General features: G+C 43.6%; 1 protein-coding gene across 2 annotated transcripts in view; it reads left to right on the forward strand.

Moving 5' to 3' along the window:
• Positions 1 to 22,951, forward strand: part of LOC126872031 (sodium/calcium exchanger 3) — a 121,974-nt gene that overhangs the window by 44,174 nt on the left and 54,849 nt on the right. For both annotated transcript variants that reach the window (XR_007691814.1, XM_050631499.1), the window contains exon 4: positions 22,573 to 22,764. Coding sequence is in view for 1 of the 2 variants with exons in the window: in XM_050631499.1 (XP_050487456.1) it covers positions 22,573 to 22,764 (192 nt within the window). In the remaining variant the exon portion in view is untranslated. The remainder of the gene's footprint in view (positions 1 to 22,572; positions 22,765 to 22,951) is intronic.

Raw genomic sequence — 22,951 nt, forward strand, 5'->3', positions numbered from 1 at the left:
AGAAAATGAGAGACGAACGAAGGCCAAACAGGAAAAATCAACACCGTATCGACTTTTAACGCGGCAGCAGGTTCGAGAATACTCATTTTGCCATTTTACAAACACAAAATCTTTCCGTACGAGGCTCCACTTTCAAGAAAACTGAACACGTTCAATCAAGAACTCGCCAGATACAAGCGTGCGACAAATTTTCAAATTTATTTCTCTCGGAAACAAAGCGTCTGATGAAAGCATTTTATTCTACGTTTTCAATTTATTTCCACGCAATTTATTTAGTACGACCATCTGTCGATTGTTTAATTCCCTCTAGTTCGGAATTAACCATCTTCAAACATATTTGACAAATTCTCAAACTTGATTTTCTCGAAAACTAAGTCTGAGACGAAAAAATTCTATTGCATATTTTTCTCTTATTTTTCTGCTTATTACTCTTATCATTCGGTTGACATTAGGCCTCTACAGATAATTCCCGTAGCCACTGTACTTGTACATTCGCGATGTAACGCGAATATCTAGAAATAAAAAGGCAAGATAAAGGCGAATTATGCACTCGAATTGATTCCGCACGACGCAGCATGTGCAGGTAGCGCAGATAACGAAGAAATCGCGTGCAAAGCACGCGACGACAGACGCCCGTGAACCCCGCGTCGTAGACATAACGTGTCTTCTCTTATCGTATCGTCTGGTGTCTCGTAGACAACTACGTACATAGACGTCTGGGAAGCGCGAACGTTCGCGTCTTCCACCAGCAGGTATGTAATACTTAGTTACTACTTGCTCCTGCAGATAGATAAGAGATAAGGTGTAAAGTTGTGTAGTTAGCGGGAAGATAGCACGATGAGGTTGCAAGGGCCGCGTCGCGACGCGATGATAACAACACCGGTAATTGACCACCTCTTGTGACGATACGATCGTTAGAACTAATTAAGCGTGGCGTGGGCGCTCGTTAGTTTGCAGTACTTTGTAGTCTTCAAGCGTGCTTTTGGCGAAGAGTTGGTTCGCTGTTAGCGAATAAACCCGCGGACATAAAGCGTCAAGGTAAGGTAAACGCGACACTTTGTTTCCGGCGTCTGGTAGCACTTTGTCCCAGCCGAGTCCAGAGAATACCGTGATATTATCGAAATTTGCGTAACATCGTGACGCTGTATAAGCTTATTAAAAGTTGCTTTAAAAGGTGTATCTATTTTCGTCGCTGAGATTATGATCATTCGTGATATCTCGAAAAAATTTCCAAGTCGATGGGAAGATACATATTTAGCGCGAAAGACAAATATAACACGACGATTAAATCCGATCTTCCGCGAAAGAAAGATAAGAAATCTGATTTATCATGCCCTTGCCTCGTAGCTTTCAGACGATTTCGAAAGATCGTGGGTCAATAGTCCGACGATTCATCGAGTCATAGCTTCGGCCTGAAGAAAGAGAAGATCGATTCGAGGAAGAATACCGCGACAATTATATCATTGGAGCGAGTGTTCTCATTCCATATCGCGAACGCCAGTGATAGTAGAAGACAAATACCATCGGACAATTACGCAAATGGTCGGCAATAATGTGTAAGAGCGCGACCGATTGTCGCGTGTATGGCACGCGCCAGTCTCGAGAAGCTGGCGATAAGAGACAGCTTGTGGCCTCGATAAGGTGAGAATGAATCACTGACGGTTCGTTCGCCGAGATTATGTCACTCTGACGCGAAAACTAGCGAATGATTAGAGGAAGAAGAATAACCGATACTAATATCGCTGTGTTAATTAATAATTATTTAGCAAATAATCGTCTTTAGCTGATAGACGGACAAGGTTACGGATATCGATCGTCTAAGACCTAAGAGAACGCGACTAACGATTTATCATCGATAAAACGTATGTTTGTTTGAATTATTAAAACATCCTGGTATCGTTGTTATTTAGAGACAAGATACGTTTCGTAATGAATCGTGACGCGATGAAACGATCTGCAATAAGCTTCAAAGACGATCGTAGGAAAAGAATATCAATGATTTTCTTATCAAGAGCCTAATTAGGTCGTGATTTTAAATCACCTTAATTGCTCACGGTTAGATAAAAGGTGTAATTAATGCGAATCTTTTAACTGGAAGAGCTGGCAAACGACCCCACCAACCACCACACACAGAGCGTTCTTTAAAATTGTTATCTCACGTGCACGATTACGGACATCGCCAAGAGACTCATTTTTCTCGGCTATATCTTCGCTACCTATCTGCCAGTGGCAAGAAACACGCTGCTAAACCGTGACTCAACATGGTATGTAACTACATGTCCGATAACGAATTCAACGTGTACAGTGGCTGTGAAAGATACTGCAAACGTATCAAACATACTACGTTCTTAACTTAGACGCGAGTATACTGAATCTCGATGTTTCATCGAATATCTCATCGAAGGGTTGGATAGCGCGTATCAAAATGAGACGTAGAAAGCGATAAGAAGATTTATCGAGAAATTGTTTCGGAGCACATTCGTCAGTGCGATAAAATAGATGGAGACTGGCGTAAAACAGACATCAGTCACGATGCGTAGCAATCGATAGCGAAACGGACGCGTAATTTATCGCGGCTCTCGCAGTTGCTGCTTCAAATTGCCAAGTATCCTGTTTGCAAGCGGCGCTCGTAAACGCTGTCATTCAAGATCTCTGCCGGCGTGGGTATAAATTACGAGCGCGCGTCGAGCGGCCGAAGAATCGAAAAGGAACATCGGGGCGCGTATTAATAGCCGCGGAGGGAAGACGCAGGGCCCAGTGAACGCTCGTTACGCACGCATCTGCTCGATTTATGGATATTAATAACGCGATGGAACAGTGACGTAATATCTCGCGTCATCACGTCCAATGATGCTGCCAGCATCTTGCTTGTACCGTGGACAGGGGACGGATATTAATAAATGCTCCGTGCACCGAGTGAAAGTGAAACTGATGGGAAACGACGGGACGAGAAGGTAGTCGTCGATAGCCATGGTTATCGAGCCGGGAAAGTAGACGATGCAGGACGGAGGAGAGGCCGAGGGATCGAGCCTTTTTACTCGAGGTTTCAGCTTCTTTCAGAAACGGGAAAGGACCTTGCTCCAGTTTGCCCGAATGCATGGAAATCGCGGTTTCTTCATCGACCAATCGTTTCTTCGATACCTTTGATAATTACCACGTTTCGATCGATCGAAAGACACGGGATAAACGAATTCCTCTCGTATCATTCGACGTTCGCATCGGTTATTCGATGAAACATTTGCACGGAACGAACGATGGGAATTATCGTGCGAAACGTTCGCGTAAATCAGCCCGTGACATTTGAAAAATCGCCAGACACGTGGCGTACGGCTGCGAGTTAACCGCATCGGAGAAGCAATACAGACGGCAATTTTACCAAGGACTCTTTTCCGCCGACCGTACACAGCCGATCCATTAATCCGTCCATCACGGCTCTTCTAAACGTCCAAGTTGTCCTCGATGTTCGCTCAATGTTGCGTCCTTGACTCGCTTTTCTACCACTTTTCGAGTATCGAATCCTTGCCCGCTGCTAGGGGAGATGTTTCGAGGGAAAAAAAGTAGAGCGCCGCGGGGTGAGAAAAGGGAGAAGGACGAGCGTCCATGGTATAATTGCGAGGAACGATGAGCGTGATTTGAGCCAGCCGTCGAGGGAATTAATTTTGTTTCGTTTCGTGAAAAATACGCTACAAGAGGCGCAGAGAAAGAGAAAGAGCTGTTCCGGCTTTGTCCCCAGCGCTTTTCGTCCAGTTTCTTTCGGCAGAATAGATCGTCCCCTTCCTCCCTTCGTCCCTTTCTCCGCGTGACCCACATTTTAGCGATGTACACGTTTCTCGTCTGCTCGACGGTCGCGAACCAGGGAAGGTCGCGGTAGAAAGTACGGTCGAATTCGTCGCGAAGACGTCGAAGTATGTAAAGTCCCTTGAGCAGCCGAAGAGCATTCCTCTCGACGTACACTCCCATCGTCATAGGTCGCTTTCTCATTTCGTACAAGATGTGACAATTGGTTTGAACCATGAAGAAGATAATTAGTCGATTAGGATTTTGCATTTGCGCGAAATAACGAATTTGTAGAAACTATTAGGTTGTCCGGAAAGTGTCTTTCTTTCGTAAACGTGTTCTTTACAACAATGCACCTTCATACAAACGTGAAACCAAGTCTGTGAAACGTCGCGCTGTTTATCTCGACAGAGCAAAATAATATAAAACGTTCGACAAAATAATATAAAACGAAAAACGTTGCGCTTTTATTATTTCCTCATAAAACGAAAGAAACTTTTCGGACGACCTAATATTTGCAAAATTGGCAAAAATAACGAACGCGAGCTAAAAATCACGCGTGTCGTGCGTACAATTCTCTAGCCTCGTTGGACAAATTTTGTATAAAGAAAATACAGAGACGTTTACTGAAAGTCTCTGTCGGAATTTGAAATTACGAAATTAGTGTGGTATCATGAACGAGGGGCCTGGGGGGTGTCGTGTGAATTATAAACGAACGGTTGTTGAGCATGTACGTAGTGAGGCTAAGACAAAAGACAAAGGATTGCCAGGGGACAAAAAACGAATTGAGTTGTCAGAGAGTGTGGATTGCGTTGACAAGAATCGTTGATTAATTACTTAGTTCTGTTAATTATTATACGTTCGCTGCGATTAGTCCATGTTTAACAAACGTTACTTCCCGTTCAATTAACATCTGTTCAATCTACTTATCGTTGATAAAGTAATTATAGTAGTTACGATACTACAATAGAAAATATGTATAATATAAATATAATAATATAATGGTAAAAACTCTTATCGTAACGTTACGCGAATTCTGTCCTTGGGCAAGTTTCGAGCCAGGTATAATTGTTGGAGTTGATCTGACAAGCTCTTAACAATTTCTCAGATTAATCTTACTTCCTTCAAGTGAACAACCGCAACGTGCTCGTCGGCGTTATCGTTGCTGATAACTCTTCGTTACGAATTTACGGAAGCTGTTGTAGCTGGATGTCGGATGTTGGTGCTTTGTTCTTTTTTTTTTTTTTTTTTTTTTTTTAGGGCGGCACTTCCCTGCGTTCATACCACACCGACGACCTAAAAAATCTGTTCCTTGTCGCATTACGTCGGCGCAGAATCAACTTAAAGGCAGATTTTATCGGCTCGCTAGAAACCGAGGATGGTGAACGAACTGCGAGGTCTGGTTCTCGCTTTTATAGACGTTGGAAGGCGCGTGCGTCTTGGTTTATAGCTCGTTTAATTACACGGAGAAGCGCGATAGAACGATACGATAGGAAATTTCGAAGATCGTAATCCTCGTGGTTTGGTGGTTGATCGCGAATTGTTTCCGAATGCGATTACAGTCGTTGCTCTCGACTTTTGTCTTTCGATGCTTTTGTAATCTTTCCTCGCTTTTGCGTTTAATGTAATATCGTGTAAATTATCGCTGACCGTAGCCTTCTTACCATATTATTGCTCGCTCGTATATTTTCGAGAGAACGAGAGAAAGAAAAAGATGAAAACGTTTCATCGATTAACCAGATGAAAAAAGTACCCGTATTCGGTAAAACTGATTGCAAATTTTGATGTTTCTTTTACAAAACCGTCCACAAGAATTGTATTTCCATTGATCATAATTTTTTTCGTAGGCTATAAGAAAAGAAAAAAAAGAGGAAAAGTCGATTCTGGAAGAATTGATATTAACGAGACTGTACGGAAATAACGTGGTAATTGATCGTAGTAATTAGCGAGATATCGTGTTTCAAGCTGAGAGGATAATCTGCGGGAAAGTTGGCGAGTTTCGATAAGCACGGTTTAATTAAAGACGCAGAAAAGTTTCGGCGTGACCAATATTTCACGGTAGCGCGATCACCCGCAGCCACATTGTATTTTCTTCTCTTTTCTCGCCTCGGCATCCCGAGCAACGTATAAAATATTCCTGCTCGTCCTCTGCTTCGAGCTGCTTTTAAAATAATGGAACGTTCCTCGCGATTCTCCTTTTTTCTTCCCGAAACCGATTCGCGCTCTTCGTGCTTGCTCCTCTTCCGCATAAAATCCAGCATCCCGAAGACGCACTGTTAATCGTCGAATTGAGAAACTTTGAACATTAAAATCTAGCTGAGCCGACAAAGTAACGAACTTAGTTTCACCGTTTCGAAAGAGAAAACGTAGAAATTAAATTACGTCAGGTTGTAATTATCACGCCAAGTCGTATAAAACCTTTCAAATCTCGCGTAAAGTACGCATAAATTAACTAGTAACCTTAAGACTGGTAACCCAGTCTTTTCGTTAAAAATCTTCGTTTTGCTCAAGTTAACAGCAACGTGATGTCGCCCGATATCAACGTTTGGTCTGCACTTGACGATACCTTGCGTTGCCGCCGCAACTCGAGCGCGTCAAAACGTTCGCGAGATTCTACAAAAAGGCTCGAACAGAGGAAACAAAAAGCAAAGTAGCGGCTCGAAGGAGTAAACGAAGTAAACATCGATGGAAATTGTATCGTGGCGGACGTAATTCGTGGAAAACAAGAGGAGGATGTTCTTGGACGAAGAAAAGGCGGAAGTGAAGGTTAGGGGAACGGGGAAAGGGCAGGTTAATTAAAGCGACGCTAGAAATTCAATCGAATTAATTGACCTCCGAGAGCTTAGGGAATCGAGAACACCGATTTGTGCCAGTGCATTATCGCCGAGTGGCGCGGTGATTTAGTGGAACCATCATATTCCTGGTAAGACAGTGCCATTCAAAATTTAATGGAAGTTGGAGAAAGTCTTGGAATAACGTAACCGCGATCAAACAAACTTCTCTTTCCCGTTGTCCACTTTCTTCCATTCTCTTCTCTCTGTTCATCGATCGCTCGAATCGTCGTGAATCGAGCTTCCCTCCGGTTCCACTTCGGTTTGTTCGTTGGCGAACTCGCGGAATGATATTGAACGAAGCTTTTCCCCTCAACTTCTTTCCCATTGTTCTGCTGTTTTCCTATCGCGGAACGAACCAATAAAGAGCGGCTCGGAATCGCCGGCGCAGGGAACAATTGGTCAACGATTGGAGGACCAACGGCGGCGATAAACTTTTCCTTGAGAATCGAGTTTCAACTTCGCATTTCGCCGTGATCCAGCGAAGGTCCCGAGGATTAGAGACGAACAAACTACAACCAGAAGTAAGAAATAATCGAACTGCGGCAGAAGTATTATACTTCGATAAACACATCCTTTCCATTTCGTATCATTCTTACGATATCCAGGATTTCGAGCAGAAATTGGACTCTTCGAGAAATTTCTTCGACCACTCTCTTTTTCGAGATCATTTGCCAATTATTCCAGGTTTCTGTGAAAATCGCTAGCGAGGAGAATCGTTGGAAATTTTGCCGCTCGAAGCGAGAAAGAAAAATTCCAAGCCAGTCACTTGCGATCGTTTAATCGCTACCGCAACGAGAAGTCACATTTAAACTCTTGCATTTGGTTGAACGGTGTTCCCTCGCGGCGTTTCTTCTCCGTTCGCTTTGTTGTTTCACGCGTTGCAATTTCAAAGAAATGCAGGTACAGCTCGAAAGCCGGTGAAAAATACGGTGCACGTGCGGTACGCGATACAAACCCGTCTAAGCCGAACGTTCTTAAGACCTGCTTTTCCTCGACAGCTGAAAAAGGAACAGCGACTAGGCGAGCCACGTAAATCCGCTAGTTTTCTCTCCTTCCAAAAACCCCGTCTCGTTGGAAAGCAGGCAATTAACCGGAGTTTGTGTATTTTTCATTAAGGGATTAATTGACTGCCCTGATCAAAGAGAAAGGGCCGGTCAGTCAGACCAACGCCCGATTTCGACCGTTTAGAACCGACAAATCGAGTCGCGATTTAAGAAAGTTCCACTTTAAAACAGTCTCGTTGCATATTTGAAGAGGCAGAATGTAGCGAAGTAACGTAAAGCGGTAAAACTGGGATAAACGTGCGATCGACCCAACTTAGCGTTAATTCTTTGCAAAGTCAATTTTTACCGTAGTTTGCAATTTATTTATCGCAAGAAATTAAGATAGAAACGCGTAAATTCCGAGGAAACTCTTGCAAAATTATAATACTCGGCACGTGTTTCTTTGCTTCTCAATTTATGAAGCGACTTCCGGCCAGTTCTCCGCTACACCGCGAAGGAAGAGCTGGTTTTAAAATGACGCGGTATCTGCCTTGCAGCAGCGCGAAGAATCTCCAATTATTCCATTCTGGCCATCGGAAATCGCACGTTCTAACTGCGATTCTACGAACTCACTACGTTCATATCGCTTTCTTCGAGTATACCACATCGAACGGAGTTAAAGTTAAAACGTAGTGACATCTGGCGCGACCTGATCGCATTGGCTGTGGCAAACACGCACCACTGGCGAGCATTAGCAGCGTGGAAATTAATAAACTGAAACGAATCGAGGGATTTCGATGAGGCGGGTACGATGAATTCCAATGGGAAAGAAATTCACTGGCGGAGCGCGTTTAATCCTCGCAATTCCGATTGAAACGAAAACACGGAGAGGAGGGGCGATAGAGCCGCTGCATAAATACCGTTTTAATCGTAATCGGGCAAACGAACGAAGATCGCCGCTTCGAGAGCGTAAACGTACATACGGTTGCTGGAATCAGGGGCTCGCTGAAGCGGATGTGTCGACCGGGTTGAGCACCTGCCGTTGGAAAATCCGAGAAACCGCTGGAAAATGATACACGGCAGAGTATCGGTCTATCGGAAGCAAATAAGCTCGACGTGTAAACGCAGTTTTAACAGCTACAACGCGGAGAATGTTTAGCAAAGAAGGCTAAAGGCTAAAGAAGTGAAACCAAAACAGAGATTCGTTTCATCTATCAATTTGCGTTAACGTAACGAGCGCTGCAGTTTCTAGCGATTACGTTAAAACCACGCGCAGAGATATCACTTTTTTAACGTAGAATACACCACGTACCACGTAGGAATCCGCTTGCAAGTTTTTGTTCTACCAGCAATGTGAGAAATATCGAAAATTTCGAACGCTTCCGATTCCATGACCGCGATACTTGTACTCCAGATATCTCATTACGCATTCCGAGGTATTTCGTACCTATATCCCGTGCAATTTTGTACTTTTAATCTTCACGCAAATGTACAAAATTCCTCTAATTTACCGATGACTCAACGACCCACAAAAATTCATTCCGAAGTCGTGGAAGATCTCCGCCGCCGTTTTCCAACGGTATACCGATCGAAATTAGAGATAGAATTCTGGAATTACAGTGTCGTTAATGCTCTCAAGTTTCTGCCAACCGCGATACACCGGGAAAATTAGGCGGAAAAGGAAATTAACACTTTGGCGCTTCGCGCCCCTGCGCCGTGTATTTTAATTAGCGAGTTGGCGTTTGAATCAAGATAAAAGTTAAAAGTTATTTCATTCCCGAATGTCTGGAAATCGTATCTCGTTCTTTCGTCGCGATCGTCTTCGTGTACGTAAAGAAGCATCGCAGAAAGAGCAAACGAGCCAAGTACGCTTTACGTTATCGCGTGTGGAGCACGAGACACTTACAGACGAGGTAACTGTAGAAACGAAGTTTCCCCGGTGAAGCTTCAAAAGTAGGAGTTACGATCTGGTTTTATACGTCTGTGGCAGCCGACTGATCGACTTCGCGTCGGTTATTTGACGTCGCGCAATCGCTATCCTATTTCATCTTCTTCCATCTGTTCTTACTCGCTGGAAGTCTACCAGCGGGAAACTGTAGCATTAACTCCGTAACGAGGACACAGTGCAAATGAAACTTCGAAGAGTTGCGTAATGCATTCGTAAAAATTTTGTGTCAAACATTTCCACGAGACTGTGTACGAGACACGAGCGACCAGTTTTCAAATTACTGCTGTTCGAGAGATTTCTACGAGCTCGATACGGTACGGACGCGAATAAACGGAATACGATAATACGGAGTGCTGTGTAGCGTTATAGAAATTTCGTTTATGCAACGAAATTTCGTCGTACGCGTGGAAACGTTTTTTCAACGCCGAGTCACCTCTCGTCTAGAAATTACATTTATTTGACAATTTCTGGATGGTATTTAGCTCGTTCGACGAAGCTTGATTGCAGCTTTATAAAAGATGCAAATGAACGCGATATACGGTAGGAAACGGTCTGTAGAAATAGCGGAGGAACATTCTCAGGCTCCGTTTACACTGCACGATCCGCGAATTCGTGGCTTTGAAAGAGGTGACGTTCGATTTTAAATTTAAATCGACTCGCCGGCGTCGCGCCCATTGCTTTCTACGACGATAAAAATCACGCCGATCTATGATCAACGAGGCGAACATATAAAACGAGAAAGAAATCCCAGCGAACGAGTGTTTGGCCGCGCGAAAATATGAAAGTCTATCGTCAAAGAGCGGGCCGGGATCGATTGTAAAAGGGGATTCGAAACAGGCTGAAGAGTGAAGCAACGATGAAGAACGAAACGGATAATCCGGCATCTCGATGGTGGATCGGGTGTGTAACACGGTCGACGTTTCAAACGAATAGCTCGTCCCGCGTCGTCGTGGGAATTGCGTCGCGTATCGGCCCCTCTGTGCGCCACTGGAAGCACAGGTACCCCGATGTGCGGCTTTATTTTAACGAGGAAGATCAAAAGGACGACTACGTAGGCGTGCAACCGAAGTCACGATCGATTAAAATTGAACGAATCGAGTTAGCTCGTCAGAGAGAGAGAAAGAGAGTAAGCGAAGGAAAGAGAGAGAAAGAGAGAGGGACGCAATTAAAAGACGTTCGAAGAACCGTTTCGGTATTTACAGAAGAGAAGAGCGGCTCGACTTTCGAGAAGATACCGTTCATCTCGCTTTCTCGTTCAACGGCCATTAAAGCTCGCCTATTAAAAGTTATTTTCAGACACAGCCGCCGGTGGCTCGTTTCGCCAATTTTACGAGCCGATATTCCGTCTCTCGTGTTCCCCTTTTGTTCGTCCTCTAACTGGCTCGATGCTGCATCGTAAATTAATCGCTTGCAGTTTAACGATCGTCGAAGAAACAAACTGTACAAGTTTCGCGAACTGATTACCTATCGATACGATTATCCCTCGTGTATGTACAAAACTGCGTTATTTCGCATTGTGTTTGCAAACGGAGGACAAAGCAACGAATTGCACCGTTCGCGTAGTTATATTTGTAACAAAACTTGCTGGCAATGTAATTTCATATGATAGAGGAGCCGTTCTTCTAATTGCTGAAACCAGCATAATCGTGTGGCTGGCACGAAAAATTGATATTTCCGACGGAGTTGAAAGCAGACGGGCGCGAAAGAGACGGGGATGCGTTTGTTCTCAGCGGAATTGTTTTTATTACCATTTTATTGAATTCCCCTTTGACGAGGCCGAGCCACCGACACAAAAGAAGCCAACGTTTCGATGATCGAATCGCTGCGGCCTTGTTACCACCGCAGATAGTCCCGCAGCACTTCCGCACGATCACAGTCGACCCATTGTCGAGGGACCACGTTCATCGATGAATTAGAACTTGCGTGAGAATAAACGGTCTCTGGACATAGCCCGCCCATGACGAAGGAATATTAAATTCAACGAATTTCCAATGGAATACTTTTTCCTGTATGTTTCCATGTGTGCTTTTTATCACTGGCAATTATTCGAAAGCCTTTTAAAAGCGTTATAAACCTATTACGCAAAGCTGGAAGTAAAAGTTGAAAATGATGCAGGGTAAAACGAAGAGTAAAATATATTTATATGTCGGGTTTGTCAGGTTTGTCGGGTTGGCGCTGGTTCTTGTGCGAAATTCCAAAAGAAAGGCCCGTTATTCTTACATCTCCGACATATATAAGAATAATATTATAATCCGGTATAAACTCTTAGATTCTATCATTGCCATGGTTGCCAACAGGGTAGGAGACCTCGGAGTAATCATCGACTCCATTTGCAGACCATTTAGCACACGTCACCGCTATTTCTTCTAGAATGCTGGCTTTCATAAAGCGTAGCCATGATCACTTCGACATATATACTTCAACCTATATCTTAATCCTCCTCCTTCACGCTATGCCTCTGTCGTCTGGCTACCACGTACGACCAGACAAAGAAACCAGCTAAAAGAAACCAGCCAAAAAAAGTGCTTGTTTTTGACTTTCCTCGCTTATAAATCTAGCTGGTCCATAAATGTGCGTGACTATTCTTCTATCGTGGGAAAGTATAATTTACGTCCACTCGCTATCGTTTACGAGGCGACTGATTTACGACGCTATCTGTCTATTCAAAATCAGAAATGGATTTGTTCCTATTCTTTGCTCTTACTCCACAAAATCCATCTCTTCCTCGTTTCATCCTCCGTTCTTCTCTTTCAGATTTAGCTACTTAGACGCAATATACGACTTAGGTAATTCCCAGTCTCGACTTCTTTTTCGCTAGAATAGCAATCTGAGAAAGAAGGTTCGCACAGGCTTAGCCAACCCGTGCGGTTTCCAAAGATACTTTTTTTCGTTCAGCTTCGACGACTATCGTTCGATAGTCCAACCGAAAGACGAAGCGATGAAGGTGCAACGATGGATCGTATTATTTCTCTTGCCACGACAAACAAGAAGACTCGGATTGACAAAGTTGGGGTAATTTCGCGAAGTAACTGCAGAACTCGAACGTCCGTGGATCTCGATCTTCTCGAAAGATCCACTCGATCTATTTGAACACGTAGCAGCGACGGAAGCGACGAAGTGGCGGCGTTACAACCATTTCCTATACAGCGGGTGGATACGTTCCACCCTTGCGGCTTACACCGGTCGAAGTCGAGTCAGAGAAGTTGGAAAACTGTTTCCGAAAGGATTTCCCGCGGTCCAAGAGTTTCAACGACTTGGAAGCAATTGTGCGCGCCCTTAATTGCTCGGCCTGCAATTCCAGATTTTACGGCCTTCGAAAGGTTCCACCAGGGGAAATTTAATCGAACATTTCGATCGGCCATCCGGAAAGTTTGGATCTTGAATATCTTGGCCGGGTCGTACAACTTGGGTCGATGCGTCTTTCCCAACAACGTCATCGATAAAATATCTTCGACGCGGTTAGGAATAGGGAAAAAATGAAGATAAACGAGCAGGAGAAACGTTTACGTTGTGCTTTAACGGGTCCGCGTGCCACTTCGACAGCGGAAAAATGATTCGCGACTCGTACTTGCGCGTTACCTATGCGCCACGATTTATCGATCTCCGTTTGCCAGAAGGAATAATTTTACATCGACGATAACGCGCCCTCAGAGTCGCCAGGACGATTTCGCTCGCTGTTCCCGCGATTCCAGCCATTCACTCGATGGCTTTTATTACTCGTCAATCGATTACAGGCGGAACGGTCGCTAACTTTGCCACGAAGAAGTTGTAATCTTTATCGCGACACAGATCCGGATCGATTCGCTCGATAAATCTTGTTACACGGTAATACTTGACAAAGTATTCGAACGTTTGTAGAAATTTCGTGAATATATAGCGTCACGCGTGTTGTACGAAAGATTTGTCGAATGAGAAATAAATTTGGAAACGATACGTACATAGTACGTGGAAGCTGGAAGATGTTCAACGCGCAAATTTAAACAGATAATTATCCTTTTCGTTATAGCGATAAGCGCGGCGATGAGACGGCAAATGTCCGTTTAATTTCGACGGAAGTAGCGGAAAATGTCGATGCTTGAAATTTTCGAGGTTTCTCGTAGAAATTAGGTACGCGTATAATGTTTTGTACGGTCGCGTAAAGTTCTAAGGGGATTTGTGTCGTTGCGTCAAACAAATGTAATACGATGCTTCTAATTCCGCGTACAGAGACAAGTTTGCAGAATGTAGGTACACGGTTAAACAAGTAAACTTCATCTGATCGAGCCAATATTAATCTACCTCTATGTTGTTGCATGTACAGTGAGATAGCAGCAGATGTAACCGCCAAACGAACATTTACATAGAAACACCTATGCTAAAATCATTTACAACTATTCAGTTTATATTCGAGCACGACATGTACATTCTACGAATGAACGATGAATAGACTGGCTTCTACGTTTTATCGAAGGTACCAGAAGTTGAGAATTAAATGAGCAGACCGTATTTAATTTGGACAGAAAATCGTAATTTCCATTAACGTTGATTTTAACTGTAATAAAGTTTCGTAACAGAAAGTTGAAAATGTATCTCAATTCCGAATGATTATATATACGTACATTTCTAGATTTAAAAAATCACGAAGAGTCCTCGAAACGTACTGTGTACAACGATATACCGCGATCACGAGTACCAAATGAGCAATAACGAGAGAAGTTGCGGGTATTCGAGCGAGTCTTCAATATCTGAACGAGCATAAATGCTTAATAAGTCAGCATCGGTTTAATTAATTAGCCCTGATGAAGAGTGCATCGTGTTTAGCGTTGTCTGGTCGAAGCAGCGCGTATAATTGAAAGGAACGCGTGCTCGTAGCTATGCCGCTTTCATCGCGCCGCTACTGCAACTAATTAGCCACTGTGTAGCGGTTAGGTTTCACGGTGCGCCTAATGCGTTTACGTGCATACGCTCGCGTTTCTATACTTCGCGCGCAACCAGTCAATCGCTGCAGAAATTCGAGAAAACTGTTAATTTCGAATTTCAGAAAACCACCACCGACAAAACAGCGATATATACTTATCACTTTTATTAATCGAGCGTCACAGCAATGGCGTGATTCGATCCATTGCTATTTTTCATCGAATAATGTTTTGCATTTATTGTTACACGAAATTCGTTCGACTCGAGCAGCTTCTACTTGAATCGACTTGCCAAGGTAGATGCAAATTTTCGAAACCTTCGCTTACACTGCCGTAATTTGACAGAATTGACAGAAGGGATGATCCGAAGTATCGGAGACGGAGAATTCGTGGAAACGTAGGCGGCTCCTAAATCTTCGACGTTTTAAATGTCGAAAGAAGGTGAAAATCGCGCGAAGCGGGGTAAACGCGGACGGTGACCATTGGGGAAAATCACAGCGGCTCTGTTGCCCAAGGTTTCAGGAAGCTTGCAAATGCGCGTGTTCCTAAAATAGAAAAGATCAGTCCGAGTTCCGCGGGTTCTCAAGCAACGTTCGCGTTTAATCTCGTAATCCTGTTAGGACGCGGCAGCACAAGGCCGTCCGCGTCCGTTCAAAGGCTGGCTACACGCTATAACCCTTTAACTGCTTCAAAGAATCGCTAGGAAAGCATGCGTATTTGCAAAGCTTAGCGACGAGGACTCGCACCGAATTTTTCTGCCAAAAGTTAATCTACCTCGCTAGACGGGAAACGACGAAAACCACGGGATACGAAAGACGATAAATCGCTTAGCAGACGGCGTGGCTGCGCCTTGAACCTCTCGTCTCGAACGATCGTTAATCGATTTCCTTTCTCCTCGCTGGTCGTGCCCGTTTTTCCATTATTAATCTCGTTCCACCTTACGCCGATAAATCGCTCTACTTGTTACGTTTGAGCACCTTTTTAATACGCTTCGTCGGTGACTTCCTCGACCACGACTATTCTCCGGAATCGTTCGATTATTTTCTTCCTTTCAACGCCCGTCCCCTCCCCCCGCTCTGCCACCTTTCACCCCTTAACTGAAGAAGAGGTGGTGGTCGGTTTCATCCGTCGTTTGTCTTCTCTCGTTTCGTCCTCTCATTTTCTCCTCTTGTTCCGTCGATCGACCATTCATCCCCTCTCTCCTTCATTTATTTCTCGATTTAACGTTGTTCCGCGATTCTCATTAAACGCGGCGATTAAAAAGAGAACGGAGTGACCGTGACCCGGCGGTAGAACGAGAGGGTGAAATCAGGGAGCGGCGGAGATTCCGGCGTTTCGCAATTACGGCCACACTGCCGGCTCGCTTCACGGAAATTCGAGATACCACGACCGAAACGACGTTGTAAGGATATCCGCAGAGAGGGGAGGGAAAAAAATAAGGCAATCTCAGGTCGACTGCAAACGAACCCACCGCTAAGTCGACGGAGATTCTGTTTAACCGTTGGATTAGGTCGTCTCGGCATATTTTCCACTCTTTTATTATTTTCTCCCTCCTGTCATCTAGTTTCTAAATATATTTCTCGTTGCCTATCTTTCCTTCGAATCGCGATATCCTTGCGAGAAAATTCTTAGTTTTCTGACATTCGCTGATATTCCATTGCGCTCGCCTCGACGAATCATAGCGGAATTGTTCGTTTTTACGGAGAGATTCCCTGGACGGACTGGCACGTGTTTCAAAAGGATGATAAATAGAAGCGTTTGTGGGTCGTGTCGAGGCTGGATGCTAGGTTGCTGACATTTCTAACGCGATTAAACGCGTTACGACCATTGCTCGTAAATAAGGGAGATTAAACATTGCCGCGAATGTTCTCCACGGCATGAGAGCTTTGTTTCGGAAGCTTATTGTACTTAATAGTCGTTCTTCTCTACACGTGCTTTAATATTTAGTCCAACAGTAGCTCTCAAATGCGTGTATATAAAATATTTGGAAATTTTGCTAACGTCATACTGAGGCACGGCCGTCATAATCATATTGGTAAAGTTTCTAATGAATTTGAAAATACTCATGGAAGTTACAAGTTGTTTATCGCACACATATTAGCTTGTCCCAAAAGTTTCTTTCGTTTCATAAGGAAATAATCGATGCACAACATTTTTCGTTTTACATCATTTTATCGAATTGTGTATAATAATAGAAATAAAAGAAAATTAATTATTTCCTTATAAAACGAAAGAAACTTTTGAGACAACCTGATATATTCGACGAATATTAATATATCTCGTGAACGATCATCGTACTAATTCTTCTGCGTAGAATTTTGTCGCGAATAGCTTTCGTCATCAACGATAAATGATTGGAATCGTGGGCATTTTCGAGATTACGAGAGACTCGATCGAGCGTAGTTCGATTGGCAAGGCAAAAACGAGTCTAATTTCCCGAAGTGATTAAAGTCAGGATCAATGGAACGGAAGAATCGCATCGTTACGTTCTACGGTTGGAAACCTTCGAAACGTAGCTTCGTAGTCGCGGATGTGTAGCGAGTGGAAGGGAAAAACCAGGGACGACGTTGCCAGAGACATCGCAAAAACGTGACAATTTTTGGAAACCGATTTCCACGAACGTCGATACGACACGTCCCTGCGCGTAAATTCGCGTTTACCTCGAAAAACATCGAACGACCGTCCCGTGCCTTTCGCAAGGTTCTTCCACGAACACGCCATTTATAAATCGCGCGACGTTTGAGCAGCACGAGCCAGCGTATGGTTAATAAACGAGCAGGCGAATCAATAACGTGATACGCGCGAACGATGAATGCGATGTAGTTAGGATGACAGTGGCATAATTAAAAGAACGATATTCGCGCGTAATCAGGCGACGAATCAGCGACCAGCTGTACACGCGTCAGTCTGTGCGCATTATTTTGTCGCCGCGACACTTGCCATTTCAGCCGCTTTGCGCGAAAGCCCACGCTGGTATTTTTCTCCTGTAGAATCGTTGATGACTGGCGCTCGACCACGCAGCTTTGCTATTTTTCCGAAATAAACGCGTCGCGACGCTTCTGCCCGTGAAACTCCGTGACCCACGAACGAGAAACAACCGCCTGCGAAAGGACGCTCGACTTTATGAAACGTCGAAAGGGCGGCGAAGCCAGCGATTCGTGAACGATCAAACGATCGGTCGTCTTTACATGATAAACGTCGTACGGTGTTTGAGAACGGCTCTTTCATCGAGAAAACTTCATATAGCGTGGACAATTTTTTCTTATGTAATTCTTATCTCTTTCCAAGTCAGGATCTTCTATCTTAAGCAAAGCTCTGTTCAAATCTGTAAATATAAATTTTTCATTAGAATACTATTCGTTAGATAAGGTAACATACAGATAGAATTTTACAATCTTTGTCGACGTTTTACGGTCAATGCTCCTTTCTTCAAAATGTCATTTTAAAGTTCGCCGACGTAGCAGACGCTCTACCACAGACTCTAATATCGCTTCTTGTTTAACTGTTCCAATTACCATATTACCATCACACCCACGTGCTACCTATGGACGTTGCAAGGTGTCTGAAATGTGAGCAACTGTAGGTGAAAAAAGTAAACACAACAGCATAAATAAATATAAATAAATATAATAACCGGACGAGGTCAGTGTGAGCAGTGTCCCATGACATTTTCGCAATCAGGAAGCCGTTCTTTTTCACCGTTCTTTTTCGAAACGAAACAGCGAATCGAAGCACGGGAAAGGCAAGAGCGAAGGCTCGTTGGTAATCAATATCGAAGCGGATAATTCCCGGTCGTGGCCGCCGCGACATCGAAAAACACTCGAGGACATACGAGGAAATTGAATCCCGAGCCGAAAACCCGAGATATCAGATTTGTCGAGGTTTTTACACGGTGCAGGCTTTCCGACGGGATAAGAAGCTTCTTCGAGGGAGCTTGTTCGACGATGGTAACGCGAGAGCATGCTAAAAGCCGCCAAGAATGGAATAATATTCCGCTCGGAAAACGCTGCGTCTTTCGTAGGCCACCAACGTGAGCGTGAGTCTGTGCGCGTGTGTGTTGGAAAGGTATTGGGAAAAAGTGGAAATTCCATGAAATCCCTGGCGGAAATAACTGACAAAGGCAGACCTGTCTATCAAAGCAGGCCTTGACACGGGCGAGACCATCCGTGTTGAAAGTTTGTTGCACCGTTTTTCAATACCGCAAACTTTCTCCGACGGTTAACCTTTGAAATTAACGGTATTCCTGGTCACGGTAAGAGTTTATTTGTAAAAATAGTGAAACGCAACCGTCGATTAGAGAGCCGACGCGTTCTCGCATAATACGACTGACGCAGTAACGATAAGGACCAGAGCTTTGCAAGTTTGTACCATTCGTCGAGAAGAGTAGAATGTTTCTAATAAACGTAGAGACGCTGAAATCAATCCTTTCGACGTTGAAATTTTACTTCGTAATTAACGTAAGATTCTGGAAACTTTAGTTTGCTGGACTTGTCTTTGTAACGATACGCGAAGAATCTATTCGTCAACCATAAACTATGTGACAGTTTTACGACAGAGAATAGAACATGTACGACGCATGGAAAGAGCCCCTGAGAAAATACCTCGTGATCCGCGGATGTCAGTCTTATACCGAAATTGGATGGAAGACGTCGAATGTCATTTGCAAACGCGAAAGCACACAGAAATTTGTTTGATGGATTGGTTTTAAAAGCTGTGCCGATCGCACGTGTTTTATTCTTCTTTCAGAGAATTATAGACTCGTAAAATCTCGCCTTCCTTTTTCTGACACCCTATGTAACGATATAACGATTAGGTGGAAGTTTTCTAAGAAAAAATCCAGAGACACTTTAACCGGAAGAAGGCTGCGGACGACGTATAATCGATGTTCGCGCGCGAACGTCGACTTAACGCGACGCGTGTCATTAACCATCGCGTCACGGTGACAAGATGACAAGAAAAATATTGCCTTTTAAACAAAGGAAGACAGAGCAAGGATTGAATAACCGGTGGAACACGCGAGAATCCGAAGAATTTCATCTCAACTGAGAGGATATGCGATGTTCGAGAGATGAAAGTGGCGAGAAATTGAAGGCTCGTGACCCCGGCCACGTTCAACGGATGAAGAACGGATAAAACGGCGACGACAGGTCGAGCAATAGCGAGACACACGCTTCAAAAAGGAACGTAACATCGATTCCCCTTCACGAGAATTATCCCGAGGGAGACGAGAAGATCGCAAACTTCCTGTCGATACCTGTAAACCGCTTCCGTAACGACCCAACGACCACTCTCCTTCTCCGATTTCTATTTCTTCAATTACTGAGAAATATTATTTCTTCAAGTCGTGACTAGTTTGCGTTTTTATTGCGTTTTTGAATTTTTACGCGTTTCTGATTAATTTCATGTTGCGAGAAACCGCAGGATACGTACGATATACGAAGGTTTGTAAAATAACCAAAGTGAAGCATTCGTCGTAATTTAATTAAAAAAAAAAAAAAATGAAGTAAAAGACAGATTACTATGCAGGTTCCGTTTCTTTGGTTATCTTCACAGGAACGAGAAACTGCGTAAAAATCCGCAACCTAGTCCAGTTATAGGAGTCAAAGAGAAAGACAAGGATCGAGTTATTTGTATTAGGTTGTCTGGAAAATGTCTTTCTTTTACAGACACGTCTTTTACAACAACGCATCTTTATACAAACATGAAACCTAATCTGTCGAACGTTGTGATCTTTAGTTTGATAGAACAAAATGGATCGTACGTAATTCGATAAAATAATGTGAAACGAAAAATGTTGAGTATCCATCATTTTCTTATAAAACGAAAGAAACTTTTCGGACGACCTAATACAAATTTTTAACTCGTTCGAGATTGCCGACTCAAACGCCGAATCGGATGATTTCTCTTTTCAGTGGCCGAGAACTCGATGGTTCTCAGCAGAGTTAGAAGCTATTATCAGTTATTAGTAGACTGCAAATGTTTATGCAAATTTACAATTTTATGCAATTTTTCGTGACTATTAATTCATCGAATACAAATTATAACTGTAGAGATCACTCAAAGATTGTCACAAAGACAGTTTCGGCTAAATACGATAGTCTCGAATGTGAATAGAACGAAGAGCGAAGAATGGAAGAACCAGCCTTGTAGATATCGAATTAACAACTAACAATTAATTAATAATTAAGCAATTTAACACGTTAGGAAATGAATAATCAGTTTCCTAGTTCGCGTGCTCTCCGTACTCCGGGATGCTTTGTTCAATATCCCATCGAATATCTCTGGTCTTCGATCTCAAGAACTTCTATTTATGTGTACGATGTTGAAGAAGCTCTGAACAAGCATTCTGAAGCTACATCTGTCTGCTTGGATAAAAGCTTCTATGAAATCAAGAGAGCACGATTTAAAGGATGGGTCGAGCCTTTTATGGAAGCTCGCCGGAGTTTTCTGGAAAATGTCCAAGAAAAGCGTCTATAAAATCGCGACCTTATACGGCTTTTGTTTCCGTGTTTAACTTCGAACGATCCGATTATGTCTGTTATTAAATCTTACATTTCGTACGCAGAAACAAAAGCGATACATTTAAATACGATGATAATGTATCAAACACAATACACGAAAAGTACAATACATTTGTTAACTGGCATTTCTACCCTACTGAAACTTTTCGTGAAAAAAAAAAAAAACGAAAAAATACCTTTAACTATAATCGTTGTCCCATTAATCTATTTTCTATCGAATCAAACTCGAAGCTATCGTTAAATTTCCCATCGAGAAATAAAACGAACACCAAAATTACACTTTGTGAATTTCATCCGCGAAGAAGGAAACACAGGACCAAAATCCTAACGTTTATTTCTAAAATATCTTCGTCCTCTAAGATTTCCGTAGAAAGAGAAACGCGTGACGTAACGCAACGGCGGGATCGATACGACGATCTTTCGAACCGTATGCATTCTGCATGCCGATGATAAATGCGTTCGCTCTCGCGCGATACGTGGTTGATGTACACACGCGTACGAGCCGCTCGTATTTCACGTCGCGGAGGAAATGAGTTCGGTTGCATCGGAGCTCGTATTGAATTAAGGGATGAATGGACGAGCCGAATGGTATGTCGAAGAGGCGGTGAAAAAAAAAGAAGAATGGCGCGAGACCCTTGGAATTCAATGGTCACGCGCGGATTTTCTTCATCCGGTGGACGTAACACGCGGCAGGAACGAGCCGGAATATTTACAACGGTCGTAAAAAGTGAGCCGATAGGAGTAACTTACGATGATGTAGCCTCCCCAGGTAAATTGCGGCAAATTCAGCAGTTACAAGGTATCGCTTAGGAAGACGTTGCTTACAGATTGGTACGTCAGATATTTTGCTAGTGATAAATTGCCCCGTTTCCATTCGAGCTTCCAGCTTTGCCTTAAGTTGCCTATCGATTTTGTTGGAAAACCATGTATTTTGCACATTCTCGAGCGTGCAACGTATCGAATCAAACGATATTTATTCATAGCAGACGCGTGGCCTCGTTCGGATACATTTTACTCGCTGTTAGAGCGTAGAGGCGAAATAAAGCAATAGTAAAAGTTCAAAAAGAAAGGAATATACGCTCGCCTGATATATACGGCATAAAATCGGTGCGCTCGAGGACGAACTAACGTAGCTAGAACAACGTGCTGCTATGCCAATGGCGGTACATATCAGTAGGATACTGCCACGTAAGTGATAATAGCCGGTATATGGTCAGACATCGGCGCGCGGAATTAGCATCGGAGTCTGGCGTGTTTTACACGGCTATGATTTATAAAACGGATCGCTCGTAAGGTCGTCTTTGCCTTCTGGTAATCAAGAAATTGATTTTCCTCGTGCTCTTAGCTGTCGTTTCTTGCCGTTCGATGTATTCGCGATGAATAGAGAATGAAATTCGCTGTACAGCTCGCGTGAATTAACAAACGAGCAACGATCGCGTTTGAATTGAATTAACGTGGAAATCCAGACGAGTTCTTTTCTTTCTTTTTTTTTCTATATCTTCCTTCGTCTTCTTTACGCGGCGCCTGCGTCTCGATCGTATAACCGGCAACGGCAGGAATTTCCCGGAACTGTTGATCGAACTACTTGAGCAGCGAGGTGCGATGTGTTTTCAGCCGAGGCAGGGATTGCAGTGGCGGCGGAAATGAAGCAACCGGAGGAGCGCACTGCTGAAGAAAAAATGGCGTTGCTTGGGAAACCGAAACTGGGCGAGGTGTCCAGGGCGCAGATACGAATCAAAGAATCGAAGGAGTTCAAGAACACGGTGGATAAACTGGTGCAGAGAGCCAACGCTTCTATCCTGCTCGGTGAGTCGATACTTCTTCAGCTTGAAACTCTCTAAGACACTCCCTTGCAGCCCCTTGATCTCCAGCAACGCGAACGAATTCAAACGCCCCCTTTTCCATCCTCTCACGCACGTTCCTCCTAAGGGATTATTACATTTTCACCGTCGACATTCAGATCGCCTCCCCCTTGGTCGTCTCGAGGAACATT

Source organism: Bombus huntii, chromosome 12 (genome assembly GCF_024542735.1).
Source record: "Bombus huntii isolate Logan2020A chromosome 12, iyBomHunt1.1, whole genome shotgun sequence".
NCBI classification, from domain to species: Eukaryota; Metazoa; Arthropoda; class Insecta; order Hymenoptera; family Apidae; genus Bombus; species Bombus huntii.